At 37.4% G+C, this 20,264-nt stretch overlaps 1 protein-coding gene and 1 long non-coding RNA gene across 4 annotated transcripts; one reads left to right on the top strand and one right to left on the bottom strand.

The window, feature by feature from the left end:
• Positions 1 to 9,820: 9,820 nt before the first annotated feature.
• LOC108680507 (acyl-coenzyme A thioesterase 13) lies at positions 9,821 to 15,196 on the top strand. Of its 2 annotated transcripts, none has more exons than XM_018169337.2 (3): positions 9,821 to 9,987; positions 13,510 to 13,694; positions 14,307 to 15,196. In XM_018169337.2, exons 1-3 carry the CDS (start codon positions 9,898 to 9,900, stop codon positions 14,458 to 14,460), a joined length of 429 nt encoding a protein of 142 aa, XP_018024826.1. In that variant the 5' UTR covers positions 9,821 to 9,897; the 3' UTR covers positions 14,461 to 15,196. The 2 variants fall into 2 exon arrangements, with proteins under 2 accessions (XP_018024826.1, XP_018024827.1); XM_018169338.2 differs by lacking the exon at positions 9,821 to 9,987 and adding an exon at positions 11,753 to 11,808.
• Positions 15,197 to 15,204: 8 nt separating this feature from the next.
• Positions 15,205 to 19,747, bottom strand: LOC108680508. Of its 2 annotated transcripts, none has more exons than XR_001931428.2 (4): positions 19,684 to 19,747; positions 18,910 to 19,020; positions 18,339 to 18,442; positions 15,205 to 18,054 (listed from the first exon to the last, which is right to left on the bottom strand). It is a non-coding gene; the product is annotated as an uncharacterized LOC108680508 (long non-coding RNA). The 2 variants fall into 2 exon arrangements; XR_007156760.1 differs by lacking the exon at positions 19,684 to 19,747 and adding an exon at positions 19,555 to 19,593.
• Between the last annotated feature and the right edge of the window lie 517 nt (positions 19,748 to 20,264).

The raw sequence follows: 20,264 nt of genomic DNA, 5'->3' as shown, positions 1-20,264 counted from the left end.
TGATGTTAATGGTGTCAGGGCACAATCTAACTTGATGTTAATGGTGCCAGTGCGCAATCTAACTTGATGTTAATGGTGTCAGTGCACAATCTAACTTGATGTTAATGGTGTCAGTGTACAATCTAACTTGATGTTAATGGTGCCAGTACACAATCTAACTTGATGTTAATGGTGTCAGTGCACAATCTAACTTGATGTTAATGGTGTCAGTGTACAATCTAACTTGATGTTAATGGTGCCAGTACACAATCTAACTTGATGTTAATGGTGTCAGTGCACAATCTAACTTGATGTTAGTGGTGTCAGTGCACAATCTAACTTGATGTTAATGGTGTCAGTGCACAATCTAACTTGTTGTTAATGTTGTCAGTGGACAATCTAACTTGATGTTAATGTTGTCAGTGTACAACCTAACTTGATGTTAATGGTGTCAGTGGACAATCTAACTTGATGTTAATGGTGTCAGTGCACAATCAAACTTGATGTTAATGGTGTCAGTGCACAATCTAACTTGATGTTAATAGTGTCAGTGCACAATCTTGAAGATACTGTCATTTGTTTTTCCCTGAGACATTTTTTATGATTCCACTTATTATTGTAGTTACAGCCACCCGTGAAACTATAACTTATTGATGATTACCTATAAAGTATTGCTATAGGTTATAATTACACATGAAATATTGCATTACTTATAATCATCCTTCACTTTAATATTATTCGTAGTCTTCCCCGTCAACAATTATTGTTTGGTAGCACACACGACAAGAATTGTTATCAAGGTTCCATGAAGATAATCTATTCCAACCTTGACATTGAACTGGAATCGAGGCAGAAAATCCATCGTGAATTTAGAAGTACATAAAATCAGATAGCATCTATCACTTTTTTCTAACATTTTTCGGGTTTTCACTGTGGTTAATCATATACTAAAATTCAAAATAACGATTGCAAAAATTGGATGCTCTGTTTAAGCGAAAGAATGAATAGAATTTTATGTCTGAAGAAATAAATATTAAAGGGAGAATGTACTTTTTAAAATTCGTTAGGAACTTCTTTCGGAATAAATAATTAACAAAAATCCCACATAAATTTGATCCAAACTTTATCAATTAATATTGAAACATAATATTTTTCCCTCTAGAAAAGAACGTTTGTAGCTGCAATCCCTGTTTCTCGCAAACATGTCAAGCAGTAACGCCTGCATCGATCAAATTGTTTCAAATTCACATGGCATTCCGGACGCGAGACCGCGTGTTGCAACACAGCTGCGAGGGAGCGACACACACATGCCGTCACGGCCGCTGGCGCAAGACTGTCGGCTCAGGCAGCCGTTGTTGCCTTTATAACCTCTTCAGAGTCAGTCATCGCGAGACAGTCAACTTAACTGGACGCTCGCCTGACCACCGTCGCGACTGGTGGCCACATACTGTCAAATGAAAATGGCCAAATCCACTCCCTAAAAAAGGCCAAAAGCAGCTACATTCATGTTATTATTGACAAATTAGACATTTTCGAGCAACAATCAAATTCTAAGGTTGTTTTACACAATAAAGTACATTGCATTCAACTCCACCATGGATTGAAAAAATTGGAATTGAAAAAAGGCCCAAATCGTCGAATTCGGCCGGAAAAGGCCCCATTGGGCAACGCTCTGCCGGACTACGTGCTTATGTAATCCCCAGGACAGGAAGAGACGAGATGCAGCCAGCGCCCGACCTTCACATTTACACGCGCGCCTCTCGCGTACGTGTGGCGCGTTGCCCTCGTAGAAAATCCGCGTATGTTATGAAATTATGGAGGGATGAAAGGATGGAGGGATGGAGGGGTGGAGGGATGGATGGATGGATGGATGGAGGGATGGAGGGATGGAGGGATGGAGGGATGAAGGGATGATGGGATGGAGGGATGAAGGGATGGAGGGATGGAGGAATGAAGGGATGGAGGGATGAAGGGATGGAGGGATGAAGGGATGGAGGGATGAAGGGATGGAGGGATAAAGGGATGAAAGGATGAAATGATGAAGAGATGGAGGGATGGAGGGATGGAGGAATGAAGGAATATAGGGATAGAGGGATGAAGGGATGGAGGAATGAAGGAATGGAGGGATGGCGGGATGAAGAGATGGAGGGATGGCGGGATGAAGGGATGGAGGGATGAAGGGATGAAGGGATGGAGGAATGGAGGGATGGAGGGATGGAGGGATGGAGGGATGAAGGGATGGAGGGATGAAGGGATGAAGAGATGAAGGGATGGAGGGATGGAGTTGGTGATTGTGGTATATATTAAAGTACACGCGATGATCAGCTAATGATGAGACGGAAAGATCCCGGATGTGGATGAATAACTGTATTTTAAACGCAAATTTTGTTGGGGATATTTTTACAGGTAAGTTAAGATTTTATTGAAGTTTGATTGAAAATCAGGGAATGGGATTTAGTAAATATTTTCTTTTCGAGTTTTTCATAATTTTGATGATATTCTTTGAAACTGTAATTCAATCTCGGAACTAAATTTTAATGGGAATAAACAGGTAGGTAATCGTTAGCAAATAAAGTTCGAAGGTTGATGTTATACATTCCCGAGAATATTGTTAGTTACAATATCTTACAGCAAAAGTTATTGATTATTTATACTGTAAGAAGTAAATACGAAAACAATTTGATAAAATTCGATGATTTACGGTAATTTCAGATCTGGTACAAGTCAAGTTGTGAATGTATTTTTAACCTATATAAGTTTATTTAGGATTGTCGCTGCCTACGTACATACGTACGAGCCAAGCATCCAGTACGAGCCAAGAATCCAAAAAATTTAAGTTTAAAAAATATCTTAACGAACTTGACTTTTATTTAAATGAAAAAAATTATTTAGGCAATGCATGGTTATCAAATCTTGATATCTCGACGACAGTGCATTCTCCAGTCACCGTTTTATATATTTTATTAAAATTTTATATTTTATTCACCTTCTGACTAATTTTAAAGCTGAAATATCAGGCTGATGAGCGGAAGAAATATATCGAATAGCTTAATTATAATAATGTTTTCTCCCAGATTTACTGCTGCTTGTTATTTACCTGTTATTTACCAAATAAATATTAAAAAAAATATAACTCAGTACTCACTGCAGTGAGTGACAGAGAGCGCATTTTCTCGTCGACGAAAACATGAATAGTCACGGACGGACAGACAGACGGCCAGACGGACGGACAGACGGACATGTCGAGCACAATAGTGCATTTTTTTCATAAATGAGAAAATGCGCTAAAAATTTCAACTTGAAAATTCGATCAACTGACAAGCGTTACCAAAAGAATCATGCCAAGAGAAATACACAGTTATATAAATTAATCCTCAAAAACTACAAATTATCGAGTCATGGACTTCTGGACCTCCTTTAAAACTTTTTACAGTTAATCGTTTAAAAAACTTGCCCTTCCATCAGGCGCCGCTGACGACGTGCGCCAGACTCGAGGAAGACATCGCCTGTTTGATTTGCGTTGTACACCCAGAAAATTGAGTCAGGCCATGTCCAAATAACGATGCGTTTTTAGCGCATTTTCTCATTTATGGAAAAAAAGGCGCTATTGTGCTCGCCATGTCCGTCCGTCCGTCCGTGTGTCCGTCTGTCCGTCCGTGACTTCACGTTTTCGTCGCCGAGAAAATGCGCTCTCTGTCACTCACTGCAGTGAGTACTGAGTTATTTTTTTCTCATTTATGGGAAACAGGCGCTATTGTGCTCGCCATGTCCGTCTGTCTGTCTGTCCGTCCGTCTGTCCGTGACCTCATGTTTTCGTCGAAGAGAAAATGCGCTCTCTGTCACTCACTGTAGTGAGTACTGAGTTATATTTTTTGCCCTTGTGTTAGTCATCCTGACCAAGATTTGCTTGGTGAAAAGAAAATATCGGAGCTGAATAGAAAAAATTTGTCACAATTAGGACAATAATATCTATTCCTTTTTTCTAAGTGTATAAACTTCTTGTTCACGGCCGTTCGGCCCTTGAATTTACGTCGTGACCTTCATACATTCATATAAGCTCATGAGCATAATAAGTATTATATTTAACAAGCATTTATAACTGTTACGAAGGCATTTTTACCTCTCAGTCCTTGAACTACATAACTGCAGCTCATGGAACGTCATAAATAAGATTTTATTTATTTTATTTATTTTTATTTATTTTATTTTATTTCTTATTTATATTCATAAATAAAAATTTATGCGTCTCTAAAGCGGGTGTGAAGGTTTCATACCATGCAGAGTACACCCCGGGATGAGGTATGTTTGGGTAATGCCAGACTGTCTAAGGTATTTACGAGTAAAGCAAGTCTGCCAAAGTCGTCTTCGAGTAATACCAGTCTACCGAAGTCATCTTCGGGTAATGCCAGTCTGCCAAAGTCGTCTTCTAGTAATGCCAGTCTGCCAAAGGCATCTTCGAGTAATGCCAGTCTGCCAAAGTCATCTTCGGGTAATGCCAGTCTGCCAAAGTCATCTTCGAATAACGCCTGTCTGCCAAAGGCATCTTCGGGTAATGCCAGTCTGCCAAAGGCATATTCGAGTAATGCCAGTCTGCCAAAGACATCTTCGGGTAATGCCAGTCTGCCAAAGTCATCTTCGGGTAATGCCAGTCTGCCAAAGTCATCTTCGGGTAATGCCAGTCTGCCAAAGTCATCTTCGGGTAATGTCAGTCTGCCAAAGGCATCTTCGGATAATGCCAGTCTATCAAAGTCATCTTCGAATAATGCCAGTCAGCCAAAGTAATTTTCGGGTAATGCCAGTCTACCAAAGTCATCTTCGAGTAATGCCAGTCTGCCAAAGTCACCTTCGAGTAATGTCAGTCTGCCAACGGTATCTTCGAGTAATCCCAGTCTGCAAAAGTCATCTCCGGGTAATGTCAGTCTGCAAAAGTCATTTTTCGACTAATGTCAGTCTGTCAAAGTCATCTTCGGGTAATGACAGTCTGCCAAAGTCATCTTCGGGTAATGCCAGTCTGCCAAAGTCATCTTCGGGTAATGCCAGTCTGCCAAAAGCATATTCGAGTAATACCAGTCTGTCAAAGTCATCTTCGGGTAATGCCAGTCTGCCAAAGACATCTACGTGTAATGCCAGTCTGCCAAAGTCATCTTCGGATAATGTCAAGTTGATAACTGAGTGCCTGGATCTGCCAATCCAATAAAGTTTTTAGCCTAAGACTGCAGTCAGCGACATAGAACGGAACCATGGTATAGGCTCAGCATATGACGTCTGCTTTTTACCAGCAAGGAAGTATATGGGAAGCAACAATAAGTTTCCTGCATCGCTCTACTGAACCTCCCGGGCAAATCTGTTGACGAACTTCCTTGTGTCATGACAGCAGCACGAGCGGATGGACAGCCTTGGGGCGCTGAATTTTTGTATTCTGGTATTGCGAGTTTGTGTCCATCACTCGTTCCGGAGGAGGGGGAGGCTTAACACTGGTCACAAGTGGTCACAACTTGGCTCAACTGGTCACAACTGGCCACAAGTGGTCACAACTGGGCTCAACTGGGCTCAGCTGGTCACAACTGGCCACAAGTGGTCACAAGTGGTCTCAACTGGTCACAACTTGGCTCAACTGGTCACAGCTGGCCACAAGTGGTCACAAGTGGTCTCAACTGGTCTCAACTGGTCGCAACTGGTCACAAGTGGTCACAAGTGGTCTCAAGTGGTCACAACTGGTCACACAAGTGGTCACAACTGGTCTCAACTGGTCGCAACTGGGCTCAACTGGTTACAAGTGGTCATGAATGACAAGATTTCAGATCTTCTGTGAACTAGTCACATTTAGTACATGAATCGGCGACTGGCCACATCAGGCCTACTCTTCAGCGCCGACATCACTATGTTATGTTATGTAAGAAGAAAAACTCAGCCATGGTTGCCTATCAATGGTGGCTTAGCCTTGGTGGCGAAACCATTGTCGCTCAACCATGGTAACCCAGTTATGGTGGCCCAACCATGGTTGCTCGCCGAATTAATAATGCCATGCATCAAAATTTCCATCAGAAATAATATTATGATCGTATTCACTAGCGACGTCAAAAATCCGATACAAGGCACTTAACACGCACTGCATATACGGCGCATCACGCGCACTGCATATACGGCGCATCACGCGCACTGCATATACGGCGCATCACGCGCACTGCATATACGGCGCATAACACGCACTGCATATACGGCGCATCACGCACTGCATATACGGCGCATCACACGCACTGCATATACGGCGCATCACACGCACTGCATATACGGCGCATCACACGCACTGCATATACGGCGCATCACATGCACTGCATATACGGCGCATCACACGCACTGCATATACGGCGCATCACATGCACTGCATATACGGCGCATCGCACGTACTGCATATACGGCGCAACACACGCATTGCATATACGGCGCATCACACGTACTGCATATACGGCGCATCACACGCACTGCATATACGGCGCATCACGCGCACTGCATTACCTGTACTTAACAGTTACAGTACAGTTAACAGTTACTGTAACTATACATTAACAGTTACTGTAATAATCGAAATTTATGGTAATAATGAGGGTAACTCATGCTATTGATCTACAGACGAGCGGTAATGATTAAGACTAATTACGCAGATCACTAAAGTAATAGCTAATTATTGGTATCAGCGTCACGATGGACTGTGGTAACGGGACGCGAAGTTAAAGCGGTGTTAAAAGATATACTTCCTAGTTTTTGCGTATTCGAATTTCAACAGTATTTTAATTAACTTCTCGTGTGTAGGGAAAAAAGTTTATTTTGGGCTGAATGTGCTATAATAAAACTATGCTAAATGGTGCATATATTACACTAGTGCATCAATGTGCGACAGTCTATAATCATTGCTGTGGCCCAATATACGGAAACGCATTGGACATCGAACGAGATGAATTATTTATTATAAGGTTTGTTCATGCAATACAGGAACCAACCTCAAGTTATGTTGAACTCGCGCAAAATAAGGAACTGCAGCAGGTATGACATGACATGTCAAGACATCTTTTACATGTATCTCTACGAAAGCCGTGTTAGCTCTAATGATAGCTGGGACTCTTAAGCATTGCTGTCGTGGCGTCATCACTGTGCTAATCTACCAACGGCTAAGCCACTGCCAAGGCCATACTTTCATTCAACTGCCGATGTACAGGGTAGTTCCATGCAGTTCCAAGGCCAGATGGTCATTCCAAGGCCAAGACCAAACGGCCAATTCTCTGCCATGGACAAACGGCTAATTCTCTGCCCAGGCCAAACGGCCAACTCTCTGCCATGGCCAAACGGCCTATTCTCTGTCATGGCCAAATGGCCAATTCTCTGCCATGGCCAAACGGCCAATTCTCTGCCATGGCCAAACGGCCAATTCTCTGCCATGGCCAAACGGCCAATTCTCTGCCATGGCCAAACGATCTTCCTCTGCCAAGCAAGACAGTCATTCCACTGCCAAGGCCAGATAATCACTTCTCTGTCACGGCCAGACGGTTACTTCACTGTCACGGCCAAACGGTCACTCCACTGCCAAGAAAAGACGGTCTTTCCACTGCCGAACCCAGAGGGTTATTCCTGTAGTAAGGCCTGATAATCTTTCTAGTGCCAAGACTGGACGGTCATTCCCCTGCCAATTAAGTTCAGAGGGGCATTCCACTGTCAAGATAAAAAGCTAATTCCAGCAATAAACACCGATGGTTATTCCAGTGTCAAGTCCGTTGGTCATTCCTCTTAAAAGGCCAGCCAATTCAGTGCCAATGCTAGACTGTCATACCAATCCCAGACGGCCATTCCTGTGACAGGGTCGATGAACTATAAACAGCACGTATGGACACGGATGTGCCTACGCAGTGCGTAGGTATGTGTATACTTCCTTGCCATCTAACAGTCTACTTCTCTTCCGACTTCTGGGAAATTGTTAATTCTAAACCCTCTGTCTGTGACCGTTGTGTATACGTCAATGGCATCACTAGGCCTATTTTTGGGGGCTTCAGCCGCGCTAGATAATTCTATATAATTCTTCGTCCATTTATTAGAACTATTCCTCTTATTTATGCGAATAAAGGTTCAAATAAATAATCATTCAAAGTCATTATTAACTTACAATCAGTCATTATTGGGTTAACCAAGATCAAGAATTTTAAGGGGCAAAGCTCAGTCTAGTGACACATTTGGTATAGGCATGGTTGAACTAATATTAATATAAGTTCAACAATAGGTATAGACTATAGACTATAGAGGTATTCGTAAATACTGCGTGGACGAACTGTCTATTAAACAAGAGGGTCATTTGGCTGTACGGTACAAGATATTAAACAAAATGGGACAAGTTATGATGACAAAAAGGAATACTATTATCGAGAAAAAAATGTTTGTATAATTAGTGTTCCTCTATTGGCTGGACGCAAAAACTTCGCACTTGTTTTATTTTATTAATTATCTGGCTCCAAAATGAAGCACATGGTTGAACTATACAAGTTCAACCATGAGCTAGCAGGCCTAATTTGTTAAGACTGGTAAAATTTCTTATCTCACAAAGTGTAACGTAATTTTCGACTAAATGCGTCTACTGAGATTAATTTAACATGTAATAAATAAAAAGTGGAATATTAATTGGGGATTTTTTAATTTATAACTCGAATTTCCTATACAAGCTTAGGGAAAAGATAAGAAATTTAATAAAACTTTTGTACGAATAGCTTATCAATAAAAGAAAATAATACGGGTTTGTTTTATTCTCTTCCTGGCAACAGGAACAGTGTAATTGCAGAGCGCTATGGCGGCAAATTGTCTTCCTGCTTCTAAACAATTTACAAGTAGAAACTGCTGCAGAGTGCAGAGTCTCACGGAAAAGATTATCCGAAAACTCGTTAGGCGAGTTTTTTTCAAGCTGAACTTGGAATTAAAACTGTACTGTAAGCTAAGGGATGCTGGGTTAACTCAGTTAATAATCAAGGTCACCTCCCCAGGGGCCCAGATACTATCGAAGCATCGAATGCTGCCGAAATGAGAAAAAAAAAATAAATATAGAAGCCAATTTCGTATTCTTTTGACGTCATTCCCGTTTAGTAGAGAAATTTTTCTTACACTTGGGTGAGTTGGCTCCTAGGCTCTGACACAGGTAGACGTGCTGTACTCTCTACATGTATTGACGTGTGCGGGCTGGCAAGCCGGTGACGGTTCATTATCTGCCTCAATTTTGTACGCTGGGCCTTTTGGCTTTGAAGATCATATGCTAAAATCTAAATTACATGTTGAGCTTATTGAAAAGCCATTTTTGCTATGTCGTAGACTCGTAGTCTAGAAATTTGAATGAGTCGTAGTCTTTTATCATTTTTATGTAATTATGTGGTACCTACCTTAGTCGTTCGGAAATTGAAGTTTGAACGAGTCGAAAAAACCCTGCTCTCATTTTGACAATCTATTAAAAATAATTTTTTAATGTCATAGAGCCAATATATCTTTCTCAGTGGTATAACAATTTTGGTCAATTTGATTTACAATTATATTTAATTATTTTGTGCTCTGCACTGGTGTGCTGCGTGCATTGTCTTTTAATTCTACCCATAGTCGAATACCAGCATTCGAGTCAAATAATCGTCAATAACACATGTCAGATGTCACCACCTCAGGCTTGAGGCTTTAAGGAGATATATATTCTACGTTACCTAACTGCTAGCCCGCCTAGACGCCAAATATCACTAGAAAGTCTGCGAATTGCGATGCATTGCATTTCTTTTGAATAGGCTAAATAAAAGCCTGAATCAAAATAAAGTAGACAAAGTAAGTAGGCTACCTATCACTACTCACTAGAGACTAGAGTATCTAACTACCTAGGTATCTAGATTCTAGAGAGATTAAACAATCAGAATGTCGACAAACAAATGCTTGATGTCTGCCATTGAAGGTGCTATAAAGTTGAGAATCTCAAAAGGAATATTTGATATAAATTTCACAAAGGTAATATTCAATATATTAAACCCTGTCACTTGATGTTGTTTGAAAGATGCCAATTTTTGCCTAGTGCATGTTGAAAGGACATTTGTAGATTTGTAGTGAATACCAGTTTCATTTATATAGCTCATTCAGAGTCTCCAGAGCATTATGCCCTGATTACATACCTACCATGTTATTTATCAAAATGTACTGGTATGCATCATGCCAATGCCAAGTGTCATCATTATTTAGATTTTCATGCCAATGCCTACAGTCTACACCCAAATTATTGAGTCAAATATCTCTCCACCCTCAATCCCAGACTTCCCAATCCCAGTCATTTGCTCCATTCACATGACCCATTATCACAGCAATCCACTCTATACTTATTCACTCACAGAACTACATGCGATGAATTGAATCACCTCTCTACGACTCTACCACAACCCATCTTTGATCCCTATGCCTCACATTTCATTTTCTGTTGTTCTTATCCTAATTTCATACGTAAAATACTCCTTCCTTTCATTGCCTCAGGCTCCTGTTTAATCATTCACCCTGTCCCTGTAGGCTGTGACAGTGTGTTAGCCTGTGTACCACACTAACTGCAGCACCCCTGTCTCCTGCACTAAACTGTAGAAGTAGTTCACCACTCTCCATGAGTCCACATATGTTACTAATTTAGATAGAATAGCAGTAGGTTATATATTTCAGTTGAGTTGGACATAGAAGCAATCAAGCAAGTACCATAAACTGGGGTAACTTGGACCACTTTTTTTTTTAAATGATGCCATTTTTTTACTAGATAAGTTAAACTTAAATTGAAACATGCAAAATACAGGTCTATACTCTAGCTTCACTCACCATAAATTGCTGGCTCCTGCCTCTCATAGTTTTGATGTAATTTAAAAAAAAGTGATGGTCTTTTTTACCCCAGCTCTGGGGGTATCTTAGACTGTGTGGTAAAATCAATTATATTTTTTGGTAAAATAACTCCAAGTAACTCCAGGTTTTGGTACATTGTAGTAGAACTCTTCTAGTTACATATGCAAATGAAAAACTTGAGGAAAGTTTCATAGTTTGCAAATGGGGGGTCCTGCCCCCCAGGTGGTCTAAGTTCCCCCAAATGGGGGAACTCTGACCACCTAATGGCAGCCCTGACAGGGTTAACATAGACCGGCTTGGAAATTAAGTTAAAATTACCATATATAAGACTCTGTAGAGTCTGAAACCTAAAGAAAAAACATTAATAGGTGTATCAAACATGAAATGTTATATATGGTAATTTTAAATTAATTTCCAAGCTGGTCTATGTTACCCCATCAGGGCTGACATTAGGTGGTCTAAGTTCCCCCATTGGGAGGCGGCGCCCCCCATTTGCAAACTATGAGACTTTCCTAAAATTTGTTTGTTGCATATGTAACTAGAAGAGTTCTACTACAATGCATCAAAACCTGGAGTTATTTTGCCAAAAAATAAAAAAAAATGGAGGGGGTACTCTGACAGGCTTTAAATAATAGCCTTTTTTCGTGGGTCACATTTTTAATTTTTTAACCTATTAGATATGCAAACTTTTCAAATCTTTCTATTGTGTTATGTAGCCTCAGTATTAGGCCTTTAATGCTAATTGACAGAATTTTTCTATGTCAAATAGTTTTTGAGTTTTGGGGGTTTTTGTTAAAAAAACAAAAAGTGGTCTAAGTTACCCCGGGAGTCTAAGTTACCCCAGTTTACGGTATTATATGTGTTAATATTATATGATATTATCACAGGTATTTCTTTTAATATGTGGCCCAGTATGAATTCTCCTTCTTATAAAATTAGAATATGCTGAATATTACTGAGGTGAGGTTTATATCTGCTTCAACTATTAACATCTCTTTACTCATATTATAAATAATACTATCCTGGAAAGTTATGTCCAAGATAAAAAAAAACAAAAGAGAACAATAAATAAATTAAAAAGGGTCTTTTTTGTCTCTGCTCAAACAAACGTGATATTTTGCATCACCACACATATTTTTTTTAATTGCAAATACTTTTTAAATGCATTTAAACTTTAAAAAGGTCATTCTTCTGCCCTGAAAAAATTTGTTTTTTGCAGGTGTCTTTGGATTGGGTCTTCTGAAGAAAATGTGGCAAAACAGAAGAGTAAAACTTTGAACTAATGATACCTGTGAAAAATCTGAAATGTATGAGGATGGTTAATCACAAAACTGGTATTTAAATTCCTCAAAAACTGAAAGTGCTGAATGCATTAAATCCATCCTAGCAATAAACATTCCTTAATTGATTTGAAGAACTTGCATGTTCTGTTACAGCTCTCACTTTTTTTCACTGGTTCACTGGACACCATTGGTCTCTGTTTTTGCGCATGTATGCATGTGTGGTGGTGCAAAAAAAGCTCGTTCTGCTTCATGATACCTTTATAAAGATTGGAATTGACTCATCACTGTTCTTTTCATAATTTCATTAGTTCTTCTTTTTTGGTTTGCATGTTAGAATGTTGAATTTTGTCTAATACTTTGAGCTCAGTCCTTAAATAAAGATTTTGTATATTGATCTTTGAAGTGATCATTGTGTGAAATATTATCATATTGATCATTGAGTGTGTGAAATATGTAGAAAAAAATTCATTTCGAGATGTCTACCAACTTATTCTAAGTATATCTGTTCCTCATTTTACTTGACAGACCTCATGCCTTAGTACAATATCTCCAGGAAGAATTATGGAAAATACGCTTGTCAACCATGACTTAGGGATCTGATAATTTAGGTGAATTGCTCTATAAAACTTTTCTTGTTCACTTATCTCAATGTACACTTGTTTAAAAGTTGACCCAGTTTGTTTGGGAATTTTTTTTTAGAGCAATACCCAAAGCAAATGGATGATAGCATAGAAATCATTCTAGTCAGGAGAGTAGATATAATATTGTACTAATTTGTGAACTTTCAAGACATTACATCCATTATATTTATTAAGTATGTTACTGTAGTTGGTTATTATTAATGCTTATTAGTGTTATTTTTGTTCACTACCAAAGTGATCTCATTACCAAACTAGAAAATGTTTAGAAAAAAATTTGATTTATGAAAGTAGGATCCTGGAAACGCTTGGGTTAAAATACCATATAAGTTGCCTCAGCTTGTTTGAATTGGTATTAATATTTTGGTTAAATGAATGTTGGCAAATTTATAAATTGAATTGAAGGTTAAATCTATGCCTGTTGTATGTTGTATGCCCTTTTGGAATGCCTGTTGTAGATAGTAGCTAATAATTACCAGTAACATTACTTGAAAATTTTGCATAAATTTTAGTTGAGAACTAAACATAATGAATACCTAGCAAAGAAGGTGTCACCTAAGATATGGCTTTGAATTAAATTAACATACGTCTTCCTTTATCTAAACGCTTCAACTTTGTTTCCATTAGGAAGTATGAAATTCTCCCATATTCACTTTAATTTTAAGTGATAATTCAATGCTTATGTTCCCTACTACATTTACTTATACAACTGTTCTTTTAATCTTTGACTAAAATTTTAGGTTAATCTTCTGGCAGCGCGAGAAGGCTACGTACAAGCCTCACTGAAAGTAGAGTCTGAGCACTGCAATGTTCGAGGCCATCTGCATGGAGGCATGGCTGCCAGTCTGGTGGATATGCTGTCCACGATGGCGCTCATGACGTATGATACATCCAAGCCGGGCGTCTCTGTTGACATTAGCTTGTCGTGAGTTCAAAACCTTAAAAGTTTGAGGTGATGCTTGACTTTTGGAATAGAATTTTGTCATATTTGAATGTTATTCAAGAAAAAATTTAGTAACATGTGGTCTCTTCCAGTATAAAGTAATTTATCTTGTATAAAGAAAGGTTTCAACTAATTGATATAACTAACAATAATATTTATTGACTAATGTTTATGTTTATCTGATTTTTGTTAATTGATTATTTCAAACTACAATTTTATCATAGAATAATGCTTAAAATATTGTTCAATTTCAGTTTCAAATGATAAATATAACATCAACACTTCAGCTTTGAATTATCAGATGAACTCAGAACTGCAACAAGAGCCTTCAGTGAAATGCTGAAGAGAAAATAATGATCTATCATATTAGAACCCTACCTAAGTTGAGGGTGTAAAATATTACGTATTAAGTGCTCAATTGCTTTGTTTTCTTTTCAGGTATCAACACTTCAGCTTTGAATTATCATGTGAATTCAGATCTGCAAAAAAGTCTTTAGTAAAATCCTGAGAAAATATTGATCTATCAAATTAAAACATTGTGGAAGTTCAGGCCGTAAAATGCTACATATTAAGTGCTAATTTTTTTTTCTTCAGGTTTTTAGCAGCTGCCAAGCAAGGATCAGAAGTAATTATTTCAGCCGAGAGTTTGAAGCAAGGCAAGAATCTGGCCTTCCTCACTGCCAACATCACGGACGCCACCACTGGCAAGCTACTCATCACCGGCAAACACACCAAATATATTGCATGATCGTCACAAACCCAAATGATCATTGTTTGTACTACTCATTAATAATTTTCTTACTAGGTAGTTCAGTTATATAAACTCATTTGAAAAGGTAACAAGAAATTTTTCAGGAAAATCATTTTTTAGTCTGCAATCAAACTTGTATAAAGAAGAAACTTCTGCCAAATTAAACCACTATCATTGCTCCAAGGTCTGGTCTTGTCACAATTTGCTAAAATTACTTATTGCATTCATTTGCAGTATCATACATACAGTAACATTAGTACGTATCATAAAGAAACTACTCATGGGTGTTACTAAGTTCTTACACAAATTTTATAAGATTGCCAAGTCATTTTAATAATTTTTTTATTATTTTAATAAGATTGCCAGTCATTTCTCAGGTTCTTCATGAACTTAGTATTTTTCGGCGTTGCAGTTCATAATTCAGTGGTGATATTTGTATAAAAATTCATGACGGTCACACACCTGAACTAAAGTAGCACATTAGCCTTTAGCAGTTTGTGCATGACCTCACAAATAAAGCTATTTATCATTGCAGTAGTGTTACACGTTAATTAATTTCGAATTTTATCGACGTGTGTTTCGTAAGATCGTGCCGTAACAACGACTTTGCATTGAGATGTGGTTCAATAGGATTTTTATTTCCGTAGAATGTATGAGACTCCATTAAGTTTTGTAACACAGACTGATATTGTACTTATAATTATAAACATTGTTTTTTTTCATGTGGAGGAAAATGCAGAAAATAAAAATGCAAACATTTGGGCGAATTCCTTTTAATCACCACTTAGTTCAACAACAACTCTGATATTATGGAAGTACTCCAAGAAGGCGAAGTTGGATTCCTAGTATAAATTGTTCTTCAATAACCTTACAAATATGAATCTTTGGAAGTGAGCTCAATAGATGCAAAAGGAGAAAATTGTTTTCTAGAAGTAAACCCTAATGGAAGACGGCATGGCTTATTGCTCGAATAAAATAACTGTTAAATCGTAGGTAACAATCCTAGAAAATATCCTTTGACCAAAGTTTGCCTTAACATTGGTAACTTCAAATGCGTGCTTTGGTCCTGCACTCCTGCTACTATAAAACGTCCTTTTATTTAGCAGGAATGGCGCTATTTGCCATCAATGGAAAATAGCCTCATTGGCTATTGCCATCAATTCAGTTCAAAATTTATAGTATGAATAATTTCCTACTTGGACACTTGGAGAAAGTGCTTAGATACATTCGATCATGCATCCGCTAATGAACAATTTTCCTGTCAGACACAAATCGAATCTTTAGTATCATTTTAGATCAATAATAAATAAGCAACATTACAATATCAACCTTAGCAACAATAATGAACAACAAAACGTTAAAATATGTCATGTTTTCATTGTTAATAACATTTTCAAAAATTATGACCTCAAAATGTTAGGCGTTTCCCTTATTTTGTCCAACCCCTATATATGAATATATAGTTTAAACTTTATGCAAAACATTCAATATCTATAGCTAAAATATAAACAAACTCGTGCAAAAGTTACAATAAAGCTAGAGCCGTCAGGCAAATTCGGTGCTAGAACAGTCTTAAGGCATATCTGAAAAGTACAAAAACCACTTAATATTATTAACACTACCAAACATTACGGCTAATCATGACTAGGAATTGAGATTATTATTGTTGAGGATTCAAATGGCAAGGTGGCCAGTGACCATCACGACCAGTAATGCAAGCTCAAGGCCTCTCAACTGCTGACCAGAAAAAATAACAGATCAATGACTAGACATGGAATGTTTTGTTTACCTTATCATATATCATTTGTTATCATTTGTTTACCAGTGACCAACACGACTAGTAATGCAAGCTCAAGGCCTCTCAACTGCTGACCAGAAAAAAAAACAGATCAATGACTAGACATGGAATGTTTTGTTCACCTTATCATATAATATCCGCCATGAAGGTTCAAAGTTATTTGTAATAAAATAATTGAACTGTCAGTAGAAATTGCAGAAATAAACTTGAATATGCCTTGTTTCCATCACCAAGGTTGAAGCTTACACAGACATCGCACCTGACTTCCGTCTGGTTTAGCAGGAGATCTAACTTGTTTGTTATTAGTCACAAATTGTTTAATACTTAGCACGCAATGCTGTGACGGGAGACATTTTACCATAACATGTTACTGTGTCCATAACAAGAACGTTACCTATACAAAGCAATAATGTCAGATGTAAACGATTTAATGCTATTGCTAATGAGCATAAAACCTTATTAAAAATGTGAAAGTTATTGTCTACACCGCAAATAAGATTATTTAGTATGCCAACAGCTTTTAATCTTCAAAAAAAATGCAAAGGAATCTTGGTCTCATGAATCTATGGTCCTGATACACTCCTAGTAGAAAAACCTTAAGCATTATAAGAAAAATTTATCACAACGTATCACTTCTCTTGTAAATCAAAGATAATTAGTATCCACTTAAAATTTAACGTCATCACGGTATTATTCAGGATGTGCAATGTATTTCATAACAATGTAGAAGATTAAACTGAACAAGTTATTGCAGTTCCAAACACTTAAAATAATGAAAAAGCAACAAATACTATCATACTATCCACTTAATAACTCAAATTCATTTCAAACTGGATAAATCCAAAACAACACTCTTATAAAAACTCAAACCAAACCCAGGATTGATTTTGTTAAAGTTCCTTTTTCCAAAAAACAAGCCGGAACAACAGGAACACAAAGAATCTAAAATCCTGGACCCTAAAACGACATAAATCAGGAGTAATTACCAATCCAAACATTGCCAAAAATATCAGAAGAACAACACTTCAAAATATGAGCAATGTCTAAATACTACCATAAAATTTTAGGTACCAAAAACACCAATAAAAAAAACTTTGAACACACAAATTAATTATCGAATAAATTTTCAGAAAATTATAAAAAAAAATTTTCAACTGCAAAGCACTTGAGAAAACATCAAACAGGCATGAAATGAAAGACACTCTCTGAAGATAGGAAAGATTACAAGGCAATACAGGTATGGCACACACAACAGTTTAGCAAGACAAGAACTTTGTATCTTTGCTAATTTTAGGCACTTAGTGATCTACCACTCCTACTATTGGCTGGTTATTTTCTATTGAAGTTGTTGGTGTAACAGCTAATGTAAAACTTGCAAAATAATCATTCATGTAAGAAGAGGAAAAACTGCCTTGAAAAAAAATGTTGCATTTTAGAACAAGAAATTTCAAGCTAAAATGAAGATCTTTCTATGATACTGATAGCACTCAAAGAACTAAAATTAATTTGTATATCACTTCAAAAATTTTCAAAAATCAACTTGACAAAGGAAAGATGCTAATCATTGCACAGGTAAATTGCAGACTTCAAATTATATTTCTGCCTGGAGTTAATCATTGTAGACGTTGATGATGGAAGACTGTGGCCAGATGAGGTACTGCAGAGATGAGAAGCCAAACAAGAAGCACTGGAAGAACCACAGGAAAATGACACCTTTTCTGAGGTTGAGTTTGTAGCACAGCACAAGAGACATTATGCTGCTGAACACGTGACTTGCTAGCAGTATGATGGTCCTGCTCAATTAAAGATAAATTAATAACAGCCTCACACTATGACTACATAAGCATAAGAATTAGTTATCTTAAGATCCATAAACTCTATAAATTATTTAAGTTATCTTAATATGGGGCTATGGAAAAAGGTTGATTCACACAACATATAAATATTTTATTAAATAGTTACAAAACTTTTCTATTTTTTTTTAATTGTTAAAAAAAACAGCTCTGAAATTTTGATAAATCAATATAGAACAATTAGCATGCAAAATAATGCATTAAAGCAAAATTGCAGTACTCACGCAATCATCATATACTCATTGTAATTTGTTCCCAAGTAGAAGATTAGATCTGATATTTGGCCAAACATCTTGGTTGACACTCCATTGGGCCATAGCCATCCCATCTGAAAAGTCATAATTATGCATCCATTTTCAGCTACAATGCAAATAGGTACGGTATGTAACCAATAGTATATGAGACATATTATAACACAATAATTGAAATTACATCCTTTCCATTGCAGCCTCAACAACAGATGTTGCTAATTTATAAGCTGAACAATGCAGACACTGAGTATAGCGTGTAATATAAATGAATCATTGAAATATAAATTAAACATTTGAAAATGTTAAGAATTATATATGACATTCACATGCTCAGTTATTAAATGAATGCATCATATATGCAAGCATCATCAGTCCCTAATTAGCTTCAAATTGTGCTGTTAAGTCTGGTTTTACTAAAATACATAAAAATCACACAAGATGCAATTATGAGGCACATAATCATGCAGGCTGAAATGAATCCCTTATAGCCTAAGCCCTAAGTGATAAAGTCTGTTTATTGGAGACAACCAAATACCATACTCACAGTGACAAGGTAGTCTAATGTTAGAGTTAGTGTCATCGCAATAGGATGAACTGCAATGAAGAAACTACGGGGAATTTTGCGAGGCTTATAGTGGCTATTCATTTTTGAATTCTGCAATAAAAAGACAAGAAACTTGAAAACAGTTATTTTATCAGTTCTAATAGGTAAGCAGGGAACAAAATAAAGTATATTTTTCATGGAATATTATTGATTTGAATTTTTTGAAATACTGTTCAATGTCATATGTCAACAGTCAACCCTTTACAGTTTACTCTTTAGCTCTTAACTACAGAAAGTTAGACGAGATTCCAATATTTGGGTGAGACTCTTTTGACAAAAAATGTCAATTGTAAATTTTCAACTTAATAATTGACTACCGTATATTCTTATACCTAAATTTCTTTAATTCAGAGACAATATTCTTGAGAAAGCACTTGTCTTATCTCCAGAGTACCTATTGTATTCTAACTCAAGATTGTTGCAGAAAATTTTAGCCACTTGAGGACCTTGGGTGGGGACTGGGGAGTTGTGGCTTCAAGTTTTTAATACCAATTACCAACGCTAAGCAATTGGACCGTTCTGCCTTCTACATTCAACCGTCGGGTTGGACGCAATTGACGCCTGTCGGAACTATTATCTACTTACTTAAGAAGTTAAGAATTGCTACAGAAAAAACGCAATAGCCTAGTCATTAGTTGAATGATTCGAAATATTATTATTTGATGAAAATGGCTCAAGGCTTAGGCTGTCCGCACTTCTTCACCATCAACTAACCACTCGAGTTGGCCGAGTTGAAGTAACGCCTTCGACACACTGAGCACACCTGTGCGATTTTTCTTTAGCAGTCTTGTTTACATATAGATATTGCAACACGTCATACTGCTTTGTGATCACGTCTAACTTTTCTGAAATGTGCTCGTTGTGATTACAACGTCACACGTCAATTTTCATTGTCATAATTTAATACAGGCCTTGTTATAACTTATATTTATCTTGAAATTAACTTGAAACTTAATAAAGTTTTACAGGGTCTGTATATTTTTCTCAATTAGGTTAAAGGCTGATTCCGCCTCACCTCTCTCAGTTGTCCAATGCGCAACTAGTCGAACATTTCCCCACTAATTGTCTCTCTCTCTCACACAATATATATATATACCTATAAGGAGCCAAGAAAATATACGAATCATATACGAAGAATAGGCCTGATGTCAGTGATGTGGCCTTCCGCCGATTCTTACTTTTCGTGACTTGTTAACAGAAGATCTAAAATAGTGTCATTAGACTGGATCTTTTCAGGACTGACGATAGTTTGAAATAGATACTGGACTTCCACCGGGTTCGATATGGGGCTAGGC

The sequence above is a fragment of the Hyalella azteca genome, unplaced genomic scaffold (assembly GCF_000764305.2).
Source record: "Hyalella azteca isolate HAZT.00-mixed unplaced genomic scaffold, Hazt_2.0.2 contig6557, whole genome shotgun sequence".
NCBI classification, from domain to species: domain Eukaryota; kingdom Metazoa; phylum Arthropoda; class Malacostraca; order Amphipoda; family Hyalellidae; genus Hyalella; species Hyalella azteca.
This window is presented reverse-complemented; position numbering and strand designations above follow the sequence as displayed.